Genomic DNA, 18670 nt, shown 5'->3' with positions numbered 1-18670 from the left:
GTGCAGGGTTAAAGAGGAGGTGAACTTTGGGACAGTGACTTTTAAATAAGAATAAACTGAGTGGGAGGGTGGACCCCCAGTGGAGGAATGTTCTTGGTTTTAATGATGATATTAAACCAGAGTGGAGACACTGTACAAATCACCATTAACCAAAAAATCTGCCGAGCTCCAGTGGAGGATTTTACACTGCATCATCTCTGTGAACTCTGTTTTATTTTAAACTCTGATGTTCTACAAGATGGTCTGTTCTGTTCACAGAGAGAAACTGTTTTTCACACTTTTACTCACTGCTTCAGGTTACAGTCACTGTTTGTGCTTTTAAAACATATTTTAATTCCTTTAATGTGAATTTTACTCTTCAGTGTTTTATTCTTGGTATAAAGTATGTCAGGAGAAACAGGTTTATGTGCCACTGAGGAATTTTATTTTTGGGCAGGAGAAAATGGCTGATACCTGAGCAGAAAAAAACTAAATAACACAAAATGCCGATTATGACAATCATGATGAAAGTGACTCACCTGGTTTAAAAAAAGAGATAAAGTTCCTTAGGTGATAGAATGTTAAATATGAATGTTTTCTCTCTCTCTCTCTCTCTCTCTCTCTCTCTCTCTCTCTCTCTCTCTCTCTCTCTCTCTCTCTCTCTCTCTCTCTATCTATCTATCTATCTATCTATCTATCTATCTATCTATCTATCATCTATTATCTCTTCTGTAATAAATGGACATTCAGTGGAACCCAGATGAGGATGAGGTTCCCCTTTTGAGTCTGGTTCCTCTCAAGGTTTCTTCCTTCTGCATCTCAGGAAGTTTTTCCTTCACCAAAATCTCCACCGGCTTGTTCATCAGGGACAAACTTACACTTATAAACATCTTCATTTTTATCACCACATTTTTATCACCACATTATCTGTGTAAAGCTGCTCTGAGAAAATGTTCATTATTAAATACAAATAAACATGAATTGATTTGTGTGAGAGATTCAAGAGAGTGAATACCAGGACGGCAGCAAGACCAGATGGCATCACAGGTCGGGTTCTGAAAGCCTGCGCTGACCAGCTAGCACCATTGTTCACTGAGATATTCAACCTCTCACTGGAACAGTCTGTTGTCCACTTATGTTTTAAACAGTCCACCATTGTTCCTGTCCCGAAGAAACCCCAGCCTGCCTGCCTTAATGACTATCGCCCTGTAGCCTTGACCTCAGTAGTGATGAAGTGCTTCGAGAGACTGGTCAGAGACTTCATCACTGCATCACTACCAGACACACTGGACCAACTACAGTTTGCGTACCGTCAGAACCGTTCTACTGAGGACGCCATTGCTTATCTCCTCCACACCATGATGAGCCACCTGGACCAAAGAAACAGGAATTATACAAAGATGCTGTTTGTGGACTACAGTTCAGCATTTAACACCATAATTCCCTCCACACTCACCTCTAATTTAGAGGTCCTGGGACTCAGCCTGCCGCTGTGTCAATGGATCTCCAACTTCCTGACAGACAGAACACAAGCCGTACGGGTGGGAAAACATACCTCATTCACCCTCACCCTCTGCACTGGAGCTCCCCAGGGTTGTGTTCTGAGCCCCCTGCTGTGCTCACTGTACACATACAACTGTGTGGCCACTTCCAACTCCACCACCATCATCAAGTTTGCTGACGACACTGTTGTGGTGGGTCTGCTCTCCAACAACGATGAAACGGCCTACCTACAGGAGGTTAAAAACCTGGAGAGATGGTGCCAGGAGAACAACCTTCTCCTGAACGTCAGCAAGACTAAGGAGTTGATCGTGGACTTCAGCACGAAGCAGGAGTGCTCATACCAACCGGTAAACATCAGCGGGACTCGAGTGGAGAGAGTGGACAGTTTCCGGTACCTAGGTGTTCACATCACCTAGGTCATACCAACACCCTGGTGTAGAAGCCCGGCAGCGTACCATCTAAAACGCTTAAGGGACTTTAAACTATCCTCTCAGGTGCTAAAGACTTTCTACACCTGCACCATTGAGAGCGTTCTGAAGGGTAGCATCACCATGCAGGACAGGCGAGCCCTCCAGAGGGTGGTGCGGTCAGCTGAACGTACCATCCACACCGAGCTCCCTGACCTGCAGGACATCTACAGCATGCGGTGCAGGACCAAAATTAGGAAGATTATGAAAGACCTCAGCCATCCCAACAATGCTCCCTGAAAGCGAACACAGTGAGAATGAGGAAAAGCTTCTTCCCGCAGGCTATTCAGAGTTTAAACCAGGAAACCCCCAGGATCTAAAAACTAGATCTAAAAGCTGGTCACTCTCTCCATCATCACACTTCTGCAAGTATTTTTCTTTTTTTTTTTCTTTTTGCACTACAACACTTTAAACCCTGGACAGTTACTTTAACTGTAGACTTGCACGGCACAGTGCACTTTATACCACACCATACCGCACACGTTCACTTATACCACACCATACCGCACACGTTTACTTATACCACACCATACCGCACACGTTCACTTGTACCACACCACACCGCACACGTTTACTTATACCACACCATACCGCGCACGTTCACTTGTACCACACCATACCGCACACGTTCACTTATACTGCACCATACCGCACACGTTCACTTGTACCACACCATACCGCACACGTTCAGTTGTGCCACACCATACCGCACACGTTCAATTGTACCACACCATACCGCACACGTTCACTTACGCCACCCCATGCCGCACACGTTCAATTACACCACACCGTACCGCACACGTTCACTTATACCACACCATACCGCACACGTTCAATTATACCACACCGTGCCGCACACGCTCACTTGTACCACACCATACCGCACACGTTCACTTGTTCCACACCATACCGCACACGTTCACTTGTTTCACACCATACCGCACACGTTCACTTATACCACATCATACCGCACATGTTCACTTACACCACACCATACTGCACACGTTCACTTTATACCATAACATACCGCACACGTTCACTTATACCACACCATACCGCACACGTTCACCTTAAGGACAATCACATCGACCACCTTATGTGATTACTGTTTACTTTACATAAGCATACCTGTATCCATAAACATTTACACTTTTTCCTATATATATATATATATATATATATATATATATATATATATATATATATATATATATATATATAACAAAAATTCATTCACTCATTCATTCATTTATCTTCTCCCGCTTATCCGTAATTCGGGTCACGGGGGCAGCAGTCTAAGCAGATTCCCCAGACACTTCTCCGTGTCCAGGGATCGGGCTGTCAAGGCCCCCGCCTTCGACTGCTGCCCAATCCTCTCAGCACCGTCCCTTACGGTCCCTCCTGCAGGTGGTGAGCCCACGGGAAGTATATATATATATTCATATTTTACATAGTTTATTGTTTTTATTTATCTGCCTTCTTTTTTCCCTTGTTTTATTTTTTCCCCCCATCCTATTCCCTCATGCAGGACAGTCGTAAAAAGCATTTCACTATGTATGTGTATGTGACGAATAAAATGTGATTTGATTGAGATTATTAAGTTATTGGGAATTTCTTTAGTAAAGCATTAAAATTATTCAACAACACACACACACACTCACACACACACACACACACACACACACGCACATTTATTACTTTTATACTGAAATAACTCTTACCCATGGGGGTTTCTCTTACATTAATTCATTCAGCAGATGATTGTGTATCACTCGGCTTGAGTGTGTTAATGTTATTGGCTAGAAATGTAAGTAAAATCTGCAGCAGGTTTGTGTGTGTGTGTGTGTGTGTGTGTGTGTGTGTGTGTGTGTGTGTGTGTGTGTGTATATACTGGATAGAAGTTATGTTAAGTTATTATTATAAATAGTGTTGGGCAGTAACGTGTTACTGGTAACACGTTACTTTTGACAGTAACTAATACTGTAACACGTTACTTTTAAAAATAAAGTAACTCCGTTAGCGTGTGGTTTGTTACCCGTTACTTTATTAAATGAATGAATTTGGGCTGAAGTGTAGACTACAGTCTAACAGTCTGACCTGCTTACAGCAGAGACACATTGTAGGATTGGTGGATGAACCACTGTAAACAGGAAGAAGACGCACTGTGGACGTGTCTCTGTTTATTCAGGTCTGTGCAGCAGTAATGGCGAGTCGAGGCGAGAGCAAGACGAGTTTCTCAAAGTGGAAATATGATCATTATTACACTTTAGTTGAGCATAAAGACAAAAACTTTTAAGTCAAATGTAAGTTGTGTGTTTCTGGTTCGAAGCTCGTATCTACTGCGATAAACAGCAACTCCAATCTGTTGAAGCTCCTCCAGGACCTCCATGCCTGAGGAGCTAGAAGCTATGTGCTAACCCGGTGTTGTGTTCTCATACTTCAGCTGTGAAAGGAACATGTTTAAGAGCTCAACACAACAGCAGAAGCCACTTTAGTGTTTGATTGTGAATCTATTATTCAGCTTGTTTTGTTGTTTATGTCAGAAATCCTTGTGATATATTCAGTGTGTGCTGCTCTGACTTTAATATAATAGTGTTTAAAAATGACTCTGTGTTTAAGTCAGTTTTGTGTTTGTGTAGATTATAACACATAAAAGAGCATTAATGAGAACATTAAAGAAGATTCTTTAAAAAAGGAACTAAAAAGTTACTTTTAACAGTAACGCATTACTTTATGGTGTAAATAATCAACACAGTAACTGAGTGACTTTTTAAATGAAGTAACGAGTAACTGTAACTAGTTACTATTTTTTAGTAACTACACAACACTGGTTATAAATGACGCTATTTGCTCATCTGATTGGCCCATACAACTCCATATAAGGTAGTGTTGGGGGTGTTGGGGGTGATGTTCTGTAATCTGATCCTGTACACACAGACTGTAACTCCATTAAACACTCATTATAGAGGAAATCATCCTCAAGACATGATGATTGACAGTCATGTCTCCATGGCAACACGTGACGTTTGGGATTTAATGCTGTGGCGAAAAAAGGTCTCGTGATACCTGAGCGCGAGATCTCGTGGCGGGAAAACGCGTCGCAGCGGTGCTGTACTGCGCAGACTCAGTGTGAGTGAACAGGAGGAACTGTGCAGCAGGAGTCATGGCTGAGAACAACCCCGAGCTCGGAGACGAGGTCAAACAGGAGGAATTCCAGGACGCGTCTCCCCTCCAAGAGGATGCCGAGACGCCGCAAGACGACACAAACGGCGTCAAAACGTAACGCTCACCTTCACCTCGCTCCCGAACTCGGGATAATGTTAGCATTATGCTAACAAAAAAGATAGGGGGTGGCTGAGGCGATCCGCGCAGCTCGCGTCCAAAATAAACAGAAACCGGGCGGCGCGTGCAGATTGAGGCGGACTCGGGCTTCGAGTGGAGCAGAAATAATAGTTATCATTAAAAAGAGAGCGAAATATAATGGTTTTATTTTTAGCATAATTAGCATTGCTTATAGGCTAGGTTACAATGGATGCTAGCTAACAGTTACGCATTGTTTTTTTTTCCTCCGCCGGTATTCAGTAAACTCCGCCCCCTACGTCCTGCTTGGTTGCTAAGGTACCATATGCTTATGAATAACGTTCCTCATTGGTCAAATCATCGGTCATTAGGTTTAACGCGGCTTAAACTGACCAATAACAGTGCAGTGGGCGGGCCCTGCAATAATACGGATGTGGATTAAAATGTTGAGGGATTATAATCGAATGTGTTCCAGCAAGTCGCGGGAGGAACACGGAGCTGTTTAAATTTCGCTTTCAAAATAAAGTACACACCCATTTAGTTATTTCTCACCGTATGTACAACATTACACATTAATGTTTTTTTGTTGTGTATGTGTAGGTAAAACGTGGTATTTCCTGGATGGAGTCACTGGGTACTCAGGGGGCTGTCGTGCGCATGCGCATAGCTCTATGGCGTCGTTGGTGTGTTTATAGCTGATGTGCAGTGCCTTCATTACTGTTTTTCCTCAGTGTGGAAAGCGATACAGAGGAGAACCAGAGGGACAAGCCAGAGGGGAAGGAGAAGACCGGGGGCCGGAAGTCCAGTCGTTTTCACCCATATAAGGAGAGGCATGTTGGTTCGGGAGACAAGAAGGCGTCTCAGCGCAACCGTGTGTTCATCAGCAACATTCCGTACGATATGAAGTGGCAGGCAATTAAAGATCTAATGAGAGAGAAAGGTAACACACACCACAATTAGAGTCGCACACACTTCTCTCACACACACACACACACACACTCATGCACGTGTGGACAGGCTTCTCTGTTCCTTTGTGAAGGAGTGTAACACTGTATTGGTATGAAATCTTGAACGGATGTGTGTGTTAAACAGTTCAGAGATGAACGTGATGAATCTGATCTTTATTTGGTTCTATGAGATGGTTCCTTTATAACAGTGGTTGTGTGTGTATCTGCTGGAGTGTGTGTGTGTTTTGTGTGGAGTACTGTACATTACGCTGGGAGGAGGTCTGGACTCAGATGGTTGCTCTGATGTGATTATAATGTGGGTTTCTCTAGCCGTAGTGTGAAGAGTCCCAGCGCTGTGGTGCTGTTGTGTTTTTAAATGCATTGTGTGTGTGTGTGTATGTGTGTTTGTGTTTCTTGGTATTTCCCCTCTTGTATGTCTCATGTAGTTGGTGAGGTTACATACGTGGAGCTGTTTAAGGATGCTGAAGGAAAGTCCAGGGTAAGTGCAGTAGAGGCTGTGATCTCGGCTTCTTCTCTCATGTGTAGCACCGTGACTGGAACACACAGCTCTTTATGCGTTGGATAAATGTCTGATCTATTACTGATGAAGACTTGGACATGGTTTTGTTTTGACCCTAGCTCTTCATTATCATATTTTCATGGCTGTACTCTTTTAATTGGTGGCTTTCTGTTTGGCCTGAGAGACAAACCTGCTGATTGGATGTGGTGTTTTATTGAGAATTAAGCGCCTGAATGTGTACATAAAGAGGAAATTACAGAGATTTATTGATCTATTTCTATTATTCTTCAGAAAACGTGCACTGCTTTATGTGATAATGTGCTTCAGTGTTCAGCTGTGGTGTCCATCTCTGTGTTTAATATAATTCCCGAGATCATGAACATTTTATTCTTCATTGATATGCACATTGTGTGTGTTGTACTAACGCTGTCTGTGTGTGCTCCTCTCCAACACCGGGTGCGTGTGTGTGTGTACGCTGCTAACAGGGCTGTGGGTAAGTACCATACTTTCTAATTGTAAATAAATACACTTTGTATGAAAAGCTGAGCTGATATGCAGTGTGAAGTCGCCATGGAAACTCTGTCTGGGTGTAATTGTTGTTGTTTGTGTTTGTAGGGTGGTTGAGTTCAAAGATGAGGAGTTTGTAAAGAAAGCAATGGAGATGATGAACAAACATGATCTTAATGGCCGACCCCTGAACATTAAAGAGGTGTGTAACAGGTGGAGTGTGAACATTACACCACCCTGACCTGCTGTGCTGAAGTGACGTATCCTGTAGAGTCATGGTGTGTGTGTGTGTGTGTGTGTGTGTGTGTGTGTGTGTGTGTGTGTGTGTGTGTGTGTGTGTTTTTTTCAGGATCCTGATGGAGAGCATGCTCGGCGTGTGTTACAGCGAGGGGGAGGGGGAAGTGGATACCCCGGGGGCAGGGGGCATGATGGTGGTCCAGGACAGGTTAACCTACCCCCCTCGATCTCCAACAACCCAAACATTCCCCATGACATCATCAGCGCTCTTCAGCATGGCCGACTCGGTTCTACCGTGTTTGTTGCTAACGTGAGCACGTTTCTGCTGCTTTCTCTCTTTAGTTAGTTATGTAACAGGGTGTGGGCTCAGAACGTGCAGTGATGTTCCTGCTCCTGTTCACACACCAGCTCTCTTCAGGTATTACACCAGCTTCTCACAGCTTAATCACATTTTATATGGTTTTCTCTCTGTGTGTGTGTGTGTGTGTGTGTGTGTGTGTAGCTGGACTTTAAGGTAGGCTGGAAGAAATTGAAGGAGGTGTTCAGCATGGCTGGAGTGGTGAAGAGAGCTGATGTAAAGGAAGATAAAGATGGGAAGAGCAGAGGAATGGGAACGGTTACCTTTGAACAGTCACTGGAGGCCGTGCAGGCCATCTGTATCCTACACACACACACCATCATACTGAAGGTGTTTTAACATTTACCTAAAGTGTCACCAGTACAGGTTGACTGATTAATCTATCTTGTCTGTTCATCGGCACCGATAGTTGATCGCTGGATCCTTCAGCGAAAATCCATACTGATAGATTTTCCAGCTTCCGATCCGCTTTCACTGAAAACAGCCTCTAGAGGCGAATTGAGTTTCCTCTAATAAATACAAATTTTAATTGAGTTTGCTTTGGTTTACCATTAAAGGAAAATCTCAATCTTGAAGGGTTGAGTATTATTATAGATGTAGATAGATGTGATCTCACTTCCTGTTCTCCTTAATTGTGATGCAGCCATGTTTAATGGTCAGATGCTGTTTGACAGACAGATGCACGTTAAAATGGTAAGAGAATGATCTGTTCTGTGTGTGTGTGTGTGTGTGTGTGTGTGTGTGTCCTAATGTATATGATCCACTTTCAGAGCTGTTTCTTTATTCAGTTTTTACTGCAGTGGTGTGTGTGTGTGTGTGTGTGTGTGTGTGTGTGTGTGTGTGTGTGTGTGTGTGTGTGTGTGTGTGTGTGTGTGTGTGTGTGTGTGTGTGTGTGTGTGTGTGTGTGTGTGTGTGTGTGTGTGTGTGTGTTGCTCTCTTACAGGATGATAAGTCTTTGCCCCCTGATGATTTCTGCTCCATTGATAAAGCCCCTCAGTTGCCAAGTAAGTGTGTGTTGGAGATGATCAGTGTGTGGTCTGTTCTGACAGACCACACGCCACACGCACTGTAGTGTTCATTATCAGACAGACCCACACCAGTTACATGACCATAACGTATCTTAATCACATGACTGCGCTCTCTACACCCCATTGCCTTTGTAATTGATGTTTTACCCTTGGGGGTGTGTGTGTGTGTGTTACAGGAGGTCTGGGTGGTATCGGCATGGGTCTGGGTCCTGGTGGACAGCCAATCAACACCAACCGTCTGAGTGGAGGAGGAATGGGCTCCATGGGTCCTGGAGGTCAGTATGTGTGCACACACTCCACTCAGTTCTGCTGTCAGAGCAAATTGTTACACACATACCTGCACTTGTCTAGAAACATAAAGCTTGTTCTTTTATCTTCATTCCTCTCCACTTTCATTCCCTCTTTTCCTCCTCAGGGATGGATGGAGGTGGCTTTGGAGGAATGAACAGAATGGGAGGTAAAACACAACTCATTTTGTCATTTATTATTCATTTTATTCGATCTATCTTCACCTCTGTCTGTCTCTATCTTCACGTGTGTGTGTGTGTGTGTGTGGCAGGAATGGGTGGAGGATTTGGAGGAATGGATGGTGTTGGAGTTGGTGGATTTGGAGGTAGAGACATGACTGCCATGGGCAGGATGGGAGGTAAGACACTCTTATTCTCACATGGCACACACACATTTCCCCGTCTCAGAGCTCTGATTTTTGTGTGTATGTGTTAGATATGTACAGGTCCGGTATGGGGATGATGGATCGGGATTTTGGACGCAGTGATCTAGGCATGAACAGATCCTTTGGAGATTCGTTTGGGGGACTGGGTAAGTGTGCGCGCACACACACACACACACACACACACACACTCGTGCACATATTTATGTCTAATGTGGTGATGTTTTTCTCTCCGTGTTGGAGGAATGGGAGGTTACGGAGGAGGAATTGGAAACTCGGGCATGGGCCCAATGGGGACAGGATTAGGTACACACACACACACACACACACGATGATGTAATTATTTGATTTACACTGCTGATCTACAACTTGAGATTAAAGTGACTCATCTGGCTTAAAAAAAAGAAAGTTCCTTAGGTGATACAATGTTTAATATGAATGTTCTCTCTCTCTCTCCTTCTCTCTCTTTCTCCTTCTCTCTCTCTCCTTCTCTCTCTCTCTCTCTCTCTCTCTCTCTCTCTCTCCTGTAGGAGGTATGGGTAGCATGGGAATGGACCGGATGAGTGGATTTGACAGAATGGGCGGGAATATGGAAATGAGTCGCAGCTTTGGCCAGTTTGGAGGCAGCTCGGGTCACATGGGCGGAGACAGAGGGGTGGGGTCAAAGGGAGGATGTCAGATATTTGTAAGAAATGTGAGTACCTGTGATTTCACTAACTGCATTTACATCCATGTGTGTGTGTGTGTGTGTATATGATTATGATCTTTTTTCACACAGCTTTCATATGACCTCACATGGCAGAAGCTTAAGGAGAAGTTCAGCCATTGTGGTGAGTGGGTGTTTCTTAAAATCTAGAACTCTTGAAATGTGCTTGTCTTCTTTCGGCTGGTCCTATTAGGGGTCACCACAGTAGATCATCTGTCTCCATACTACTGTCCTCTACATCTGCCTCTTTTAAACCAACTACCTGCATGTCTTCTCTCACCACATCTTCCTGGTGGCTCCATCCTCAGCATTCTCCTACTGATATAACTCATGTCCCTCCTTTGCACATGTCCAAACCTGCAGTGAAATGCTTGTACAACTGTCCAACATTTAAGCATAAAAAAGGAATAGAATTTAAGGATCAAAAAAATAAAGTTGATAAAGTATAAGCTAGAAAAAAATGTGTATATACATGGATGCATTTAGCAGATATTGGAAGTACAAATGAAAGTGATTTAGTGATTGTCCTTAGTGTCAGGACCAAGATTACACCAAGTGTGATGTGAACACCCAAGTACCGAGACGGTCCACTCTCTCCACTGGAGAGCCGTTGATGTTTAGTGGTTGGTATGAGCGCTCCTGCTTCGTGCTGAAGTCCACTATCAACTCCTTGGTCTTGCTGGCGTTCAGGAGAAGGTCCTTCTCCTGGCACCATCTCTCCGGGTTTTTAATCTACTGTAGGTAGGCCGTTTCATTGTTGTTGATCAGGCCCACCACAACAGTGTCGTCAGCAAACTTGATATATGGTGGAGATGGAAGTGGCCACACAGTCATGTGTGTACATTGTGTACAGCAGGGGCTCAGTTTGTCCACTCGTACGGCTTGTGTTCTGTCTGTCAGGAAGTTGGAGATCCATTGACACAGCGGCAGGCTGAGTCCCATGAAAGCTGAACTGTAGTATGCAAACAGCATGGGTTTCTGCAGCGTTGTACTCGTCCATGTCCCCGGTGTCGAGCCCGGTGTTGTAGGCAGCGGAGCGGAATCTCAGCGGAGCGGATGGTTTTCTGTACCTTGTCATCTGCTAGTTTCCTGACGACTCCCACAACCGCTTCCTGTAAACATGTTGACATAATCAGAGCTGTGTCTGGGACATCCAACGCTTCCTGAAGAGAGGCCACCGATTGGTCAGTCCAGCGCGCGACCTACCTTTGAACCGGAGCTTCCTGTTTTAGCCTTTGTTTGTATACAGGCATGAGGAAGATGGCAGCATGGTCCGATTTCCCGAACGGTGGACGTGATTGTGCCTTGTAGCTGTTCTTGATTTGTGAAGCAGTGGTTAAATAAAGTTTATTTCTATTGCGCTTTTCACAACAGACATTGTCTCAAAGCAGCTTTACAGAAATCAAGAGTTAATGTGAATAATGTGTGTGTTTATCCCTGATGAGCAGCCATGGAGACTGTGGCAAGGAAAAACTCCCTTAGATGAATGAGAGAAACTTTGAGAGGAACCAGACTAGGAGCTACTGAGCAACTCATAAAATAGCTCAACATTTGTGATCATCACAGATCCAGCATCAGCTTCTCCATGCCAGAGCCTTTAAACACTCCAGGAGGTCCAATGTCAAAACTCCACATGTAGCGGGATCCAATTGGCACTGGTACGTCTCTAGATGGTTCTGGATGTTTGCGAGTTCGGCATCTACTTCTTTAAAGGTCCATAATCTTAATGAGGTGGGACGTGACTGGAGCTGGAGAAACCTCAGGGTGTCTCGGGATGGGGAGAGAAAGAGAAGCAGTGGAGAGGAATTAGCGTAGCTGCTGTTCATGATATTAACAGCACAAGTTGATAATGTGCATGTGATCAGATGTTCTGGAGCACAAGGTTATGATGTGATGTGTGTTATGTGTAGAACTCGCTAAAAACATACGTCCTTAAACTGGGTGAGTGTGTCTGAGCTCCAAACACTGTCAGGAAGACTATTCCAGAGTTTAGGAGCTAAATGTGAAAATGCTCTACCGCCTTTAGTGGACTTTGCTATTCTAGGAACTACTAGAAGCCCAGAGTTTTGAGATCTCAGGGAGCGTGACGGATTGTAGCGTGTTAAGAGACTGGATAGATACATGGGAGCCAAACCATTTAGTGCTTTATAAGTGAGTAGCAGTAGTTTGTAGTCTATTCGAAACTTAACAGGAAGCCAATGTAGGGACGATAAGATTGGGGTTATATGATCGTATTTTCTTGACCTTGTAAGAACTCTTGCTGCGGCATTCTGAACTAACTGAAGCTTGTTTATTAATGACGCAGGACATCCACCTAGTAATGCATTACAGTAGTCTATTCTAGAGGTCATAAACGCATGGACGAGCTTCTCTGCATCAGATATAGATAACATATTTCTTAGCTTAGAAATATTTCTAAGGTGAAAGAAGGCTGTTTTTGTAACATGGTTATGATATGATATTAAACTATCACTGCATGTCGTACCCTGTATGTGTATGTGACAAATAAAATTTGATATATGATATTTGAAAGACAAGTTGGAGTGTATAATAACTCCCAGGTCTTTAACTGTTGAACTAGTGGTTACAGAACATCCGTCTAAATGCAGGTTGAAATGCTGGAGCTTCTGTGTACTGGTTTTTGGGCCGATGAGCAAAACTCTTTGTCCGGTGTCCTTTCGCCCCCATTGTCCTCATACATGTCCTGCACCTCCCTTACATACTTCTGACACACCAGACTTCCTCATAAAGTGTGTGTGTGTTTTTTCCAGGTCAGGTGATGTATGCAGAGATAAAGATGGAGAACGGGAAGTCTAAGGGCTGTGGGACGGTGCGCTTTGACTCCCCAGAGAGTGCTGAGCAGGCCTGCAGGATGATGAACGGAACCAAAATTAATGGTCGAGAGGTGGACGTGCGCCTCGACCGTAACGCCTGAACACACGTGCACACACCCCTCGCCACAGCCCACGGTCCACATTCATTCCCTTTGAGCTTTTGTTTTGTTTTAGAAACATTTTTTTTTTTTTTTTTTGCATGAATATGCATATACACACACACACACACACACACACACACACACACACTACAAATAATCATCAGACCTGACTAGTAGATATTGTTTATACACATGTTTATTTCTTTTGTAAACTTCTTTTTAATTTGTGCATCACCTGTTTATCTGAACAAGAAATAAAATAAACTTTTTAATTTTTAAGTTCTGCCCTGTCTGATTAAACTCCTTCAGTAACTGACCAGGAGGTGTGGAGCCTCCAGGTCAGCATGGCTCAGCTTCTCCGTCTGAGCTGAAGGGTGTGTGCAGTGACGTCTCTGTTGCAGCGTGAGTAAATGCAGTTCCTCTCAGGGTTTCTCTTGTAATACAGACGTCGTATTTGGATCTTCACAGCTACACTGTTGTGTTGCCTACACACACGCACAGGTTTACCCTGAGTACTGTTTCAGCTGAGGTTGTGTAGTGAGGTTTTGATGGAACATTAATGAATTATCAGTGTTTTCTCTGAGTCTAAAATCTCAAACTCTAAATTTTGGGCCTTAAAACCTTTTAAATTCACTGTTCTGGTTCTGAATCTTCTGTAATTTTAAACAGGTCTTAATTTTCTCGTGTACATGTAACGCTCCTCTAATGCTCATTGAAATGCTCCTGCAGCACTTTAGAATGTTTTGCTTGTTTTTTCCCCCTGGTGTTGTAGTTCTTTCAACCCAGTCATTAGTGCTGCAAGTCAGGTGAGTCTCAGTGTCGGTCTCAAGTCTGGATAAATGTGGGGGGTTGTGTTAGGAAGGACATCCAGCGTAAAACATGCGTCAAATCAAATATGTGGATCATGAATCAGAATTTCATACTGGATTGGTCGAGGCCCGGGTTACCAACGACCACCACAGGTATCGTTAACAACAGGGTACCGGTGTAAATTGTGCTGCTGTTGGCTGAAGGAGGAGAAGGAGAGGAGGAAGATGTCTACAGAGACGGCAGGGAAAGGAGCAGTGTAGGAGAGTAGAGGTTCGGGTTGGTACTTTAAATGTTGGTACTATGACGGGTAAAGGGAGAGAGGGAGCTGATATGATGGAGAGGAGAAAGGTAGAGATGTTGTGTGATCAGGAGACCAAGTGGAAAGGGAGTAAGAGCAGGAACATTGGAGGTGGGTTTAAACTGTTCTATCATGGTGTGGATGGAAAGAGAAATGGTGTAGGGGGGATTCTGAAGGAAGAGTACAGTAAGAGTGTAGTGGAGGTGAAGAGAGTTTCTGATAGGGTGATGATCGTGAAGCTGGAAGTTGAAGGGGTGATGATAAATGACAGGGGGATATGGAGATGGATGATGCTGTGAAGACGCCTAATGGAAGCAGCCGAAATAAGTTGTTATTCTGTGAGTTAAAAGTTTAATGGTAAAATTCTGGAGTGAGTTAGATGAAGTGGTAGAAGGTGAACGTAGGAATGAAAGATTGGTGATTGGTGCAGACTTTAATGGGCATGTAGGTGAAGGGAACAGAGGTGATGAGGAGGTGATGGTAGGTGTGGTCTTAAGGAGAGGAATGTGGAAGGGCAGATGGTGGTAGATTTTGCTAAAAGAATGGAAATGGCAGTGTTGGAAAGTGAAGAAAAGAGTGCAGGCAGGGTGGAGTGGGTGGAGAAGAGTGATAGCAGGAGTGATTTGTGATAGAAGAGTATCTGTAAAAGGGAAAGTTTATAGGACTGTGGTGAGACCTGAGATGTTGTATGGATTAGAGACAGTGGCATTGAGTAAAAGACAGGAGGTGGAGCTGGAGGTAGCAGAGCTGAAGATGTTCATTGGGAGTGACGACAATGGACAGGATTAGAAATGAGTTTATTAGAGGGACAGCACATGTAGGACGTTTTGGAGACAAGGTGAGGGAGGTGAGATCGAGATGGTTTGGACATGTGCAGAGGAGGGACATGGGGTATATCAGTAGGAGAATGCTGAGGATGGACGGTTGCGATGGTGCTGCAGGAGCTCTGCATCGGTAAAATTCTGCATGAAACCCGGGAAATCTGCCATAGAGACATTTATATTTGACATTTGGCAGATGCCCTTATCCAGAGCGACTTACAACTGAGCAGGGGAAGGGTAAGGGCCTTGCTCAAGGGCCCAGCAGTGGCACCTTGGTGGTGGTGGGATTTGAACTTGTGATCTTCCGATCTAAAGTCCAATGCCTTAACCACTGAGCTACCATGTCGTTTGACATGACATATGGCGACGCTGTGACAAGTCGTTTAAGGTGTTTTAAGAGGCACTTATGCTTCAAGAGCAGAAGAACATCACAGCAAGACAAGGAGAGATCAGAAAGACCTTCAACGAGCTTAACCCACGAAAATGTTGAAACCGAGCAGCAACTCGTGTATGATGATCGTTGGAGAACAATTCAAGCAATCTCACTTCTGCACTCACCTAACCACTCTGTGTGTGTGTGTGTGTGTGTGTGTGTGTGTGTGTGTGTGTGTGTGTGTGTGTGTGTGTGTGTGTGTGTGTGTGTGTGTGTGTGTTCAGGTTCAGCAGCTGATCTGAGGTCAGTGATTTTAAATAAATTATTTGGTATATGCAATCTTCAATGTCTGAGATTACAAGTCCTCCATGCTGTAGTTTTTGAGGTGCAGTGTTCCAGGGTCTTATCTGAGATCAGTTAGACGCCACAGGAGCGGATCGGATTGTTGCCGATGATCCCGAGCTCGTACAGGATGGACAGCGTGGCGAAGACGATGTAGATGATTAAACAGGCAGCACCGAGTTTTCTGTCCAACTTCCAGCCATTTATATAAGTGGCGATGAAGAGGATGAGGATGGAGACAAGGAGTGAGCAGGTGGTGAAGACCAGACCTGTACTGTTCACCACCACCGGAGACGACGGGTTCACAAACGCCGTCTTTATAAACCACGGCAGCCCCAGACACAGCATGTCGAACACGTTTGAGCCCACAATGTTGGACATGGCCATGTCTCCTTTACCTGAGAGACACACAAGGAACTGAGGAACAGAACACCTAACTGCTGAGCTCTTCAACTCAAACATCATGGGCTACTCACACTATTATCATTACAGTATCAGGACATAATTATTATTAAGTTATGGTGTAATTTGTCATTATGTATTTAAGGAAATCAAGCTGAAATGGAGAAACTGTGGGTGAAAATCCAAGTACACCTCATGATTCAGTAGCAGGTATCTATAGAAGTAATGTTGTTCTGTAGGACTTTCTCAGACTCTCACATCACTGTGGAGGAATTCTCTCTCATTCTTTACAGCAGTGCTTCAGTTCATTGATGTTTGCAAGCAGTTGTTTCTGCACAGCTTTCTCAACACTCCGCCACATGCTGTTTATGCAGGTTGAGGTCTGGACTGTGACTGGGCTGCTGCATCATCAGCTTCACTTTCATCTAATCTGTTTTATGACATTGTTCCAGAAGTCTTGTGGTTTGTTCCAATACAACTTTAAAACTTAAGCTGTGCTTAAAACTTGTGGTTTGTATTGGAACAAACCACAAGACTTTATTCTTTAGTATAGAATGGTGGACTTTAAATAGTTTGGAAATGGCCTTATAACCCGCTCCCAGATTGATGGGTATGGGATTCTCTAAGATCACTGCTGACATCTGTGAAGGAGGAGTGGCCTCTCTACCTGCCAGTCTCATTGAGGGAGGCGTGGCCTATAGAGTTGTGAAAAAAAGGAGGTTTGACCTCATGCTCTGTAAGGCTGTTCGTGTCTGAGAGCTAATTTAATAAAAGACTCTACCTTCTCGTGCCACCATCACGCTGACAATCGTATCTGGGATGCTGGTTCCTGCTGCTAAAAGTGTTAGTCCCATCACCGTGTCAGGAATCTCCAGTGTCTCTCCTACACACACACACACACACACACACACACACACACACACACACACACACACACACACACACACACACACACACACACACAGACACAGACACAGACACACACACACACACACACACACACAGTGAATATAAAGTACTCTGTGTTTGAGGCTGGCCGGCTGTCCTCGACGTGAACGAGGAAATAATTAAATATGTGAAGTGTGTTGTGCTGAGGAGAGGCTTAAGGAAGTGTGTAAAACTAGGATGAAACCCGATTCAGTGCACTCAGACTTGTGACATCTCCTGCTACACACACACACACACACACGTGGCTGCACCCCTTTTTCTGAATAATAACCGTATTATTGTCTGATGAGGCCGTGGGAATCACATGATCTCAGACTGTAATCCCACAATCCCTCAGGATGCACAGCTGGAATCTCCGGAATGGTGGAGTATAGCATGTGATGCTGTATGTGTGTGTGTGTGTGTGTTGAGGAACCCAGAATTTTTAAAGCAATGACTCTTGGCTTTTCAATATTAGACTAAAAGTTGAATGATGTTGAACTTTCAAAAATAAGTAATAGAGATAATAAGAAGCTTAAGCCATGTTCCTGTGACACTGATGATGGTCAGAAACCTGAGAGGAATGTGCTGGAATAAAAGTGTGTGAACAGTTTTTCAGTGCTTTACTTGGTAGTGCTGATATGTCAGGAGGTTGTGGGAGTATTCCTGCTGTGAGTGTAGTGCTTTGGCTCCATGCTGCTCCTGGAGAACACTTTTGTCCTGCACACTGGACTGCAGTGACCGGTTCTCCAGGACCAGACTGGGGTCAGGTGCTGTAGACTAACCCACGATGGTGACCATCCAGACAAGGACATAGGTGAAGGCAGCGATCCACACAGCAGCCATGAGGAATGTCAGCATGTAGAACTTCTTCCAGAAGCGTTTCCTGCTGTCAGGTACACTAACGTACAGCAGCACCAACACCGGAACAGACAAGACCCAAAATATCCGCTTTACATCACTGTCAGGCATCCGGAACACACTGTGGGGTTCTGATACACACACACACACACACACACACATTCACAAATATTCACACTGATAAACACAGACACACACATACACATACAGACACAAATTCGCTGGGGTGTATCTGAAAGACCGTGAAGACTCAGAGAGAGGCGTGTGTGTGTGTGTGTGTACCGTGGGGTGTATCAGAGACCGTGAAGAATCAGAGAGAGGTGTGAGTATGAGTGTGTGTGTGTGTGTGTGCGTGCGCGTGTGTACCGTGGGGTGTATCTGAGAGACCGTAAAGACTCAGAGAGAGGTGTGTGTGTGTGTGTGTGTGTGTGTGTGTGTGTGTGTGTGTGCGTGCGCGTACCGTGGGGTGTATCAGAGACCGTAAAGACTCAGAGAGAGGTGTGTGTGTGTGTGTGTGTGTGTGCGTACCGTGGGGTGTATCAGAGACCGTGAAGAGTCAGCGAGAGGTGTGAGTATGAGTGTGTGTGTGTGTGTGTGTGTGTGTGCCGTGGGGTGTATCAGAGACCGTGAAGAATCAGAGAGAGGTGTGAGTGTGTGTGTGTGTGTGTGTGTGTGTGTG

General features: G+C 44.5%; 2 protein-coding genes across 5 annotated transcripts in view; one reads left to right on the top strand and one right to left on the bottom strand.

The window, feature by feature from the left end:
• Positions 1-5041: 5041 nt before the first annotated feature.
• myef2 (myelin expression factor 2) lies at positions 5042-13436 on the top strand. 4 transcript variants are annotated; one of them, XM_083552407.1, is made up of 17 exons: positions 5042-5228; positions 5981-6189; positions 6643-6695; positions 7202-7209; positions 7332-7425; positions 7573-7770; positions 7963-8116; positions 8462-8511; positions 8762-8822; positions 9023-9121; positions 9262-9303; positions 9406-9492; positions 9570-9665; positions 9760-9822; positions 10047-10210; positions 10295-10346; positions 12994-13436. In XM_083552407.1, exons 1-17 carry the CDS (start codon positions 5113-5115, stop codon positions 13155-13157), a joined length of 1710 nt encoding a protein of 569 aa, XP_083408533.1. In that variant the 5' UTR covers positions 5042-5112; the 3' UTR covers positions 13158-13436. The 4 variants fall into 4 exon arrangements, with proteins under 4 accessions (XP_083408533.1, XP_083408532.1, XP_083408530.1 ...); XM_083552406.1 differs by lacking the exon at positions 7202-7209 and having other exon boundaries at positions 5043-5228; positions 6643-6713; positions 7342-7425; positions 9418-9492; XM_083552404.1 differs by lacking the exon at positions 7202-7209 and having other exon boundaries at positions 5043-5228; positions 6643-6713; positions 7342-7425.
• Positions 13262-18670, bottom strand: part of slc24a5 (solute carrier family 24 member 5) — a 13200-nt gene continuing 7791 nt past the window's right edge. The window contains exons 7-9 of the mRNA XM_083552425.1: positions 17916-18122; positions 16985-17086; positions 13262-16199 (exon numbers count right to left, since the gene is read on the bottom strand). Coding sequence (XP_083408551.1) covers positions 15877-16199; positions 16985-17086; positions 17916-18122 — 632 coding nt within the window. The 3' untranslated portion in view covers positions 13262-15876. The remainder of the gene's footprint in view (positions 16200-16984; positions 17087-17915; positions 18123-18670) is intronic.

The sequence above is a fragment of the Silurus aristotelis genome (assembly GCF_946808225.1).
Source record: "Silurus aristotelis genome assembly, chromosome: 10".
Classification (NCBI taxonomy): Eukaryota; Metazoa; Chordata; class Actinopteri; order Siluriformes; family Siluridae; genus Silurus; species Silurus aristotelis.
Note: the sequence above shows the minus strand (reverse complement) of the source record. Positions and strands in the feature narration are given on the sequence as shown.

Excerpts from the sequence above, each read along its gene's own strand:
- myef2 (XM_083552407.1), top strand. The coding sequence starts at position 5,113 with ATGGCTGAGAACAACCCCGAGCTCGGAGACGAGGTCAAACAGGAGGAA. Across the intron at positions 5,229-5,980 it reads GACACAAACGGCGTCAAAAC|TGTGGAAAGCGATACAGAGG; the intron begins GTAACGCTCACC and ends GTTTTTCCTCAG. Across the intron at positions 10,347-12,993 it reads GGAGAAGTTCAGCCATTGTG|GTCAGGTGATGTATGCAGAG; the intron begins GTGAGTGGGTGT and ends TGTTTTTTCCAG.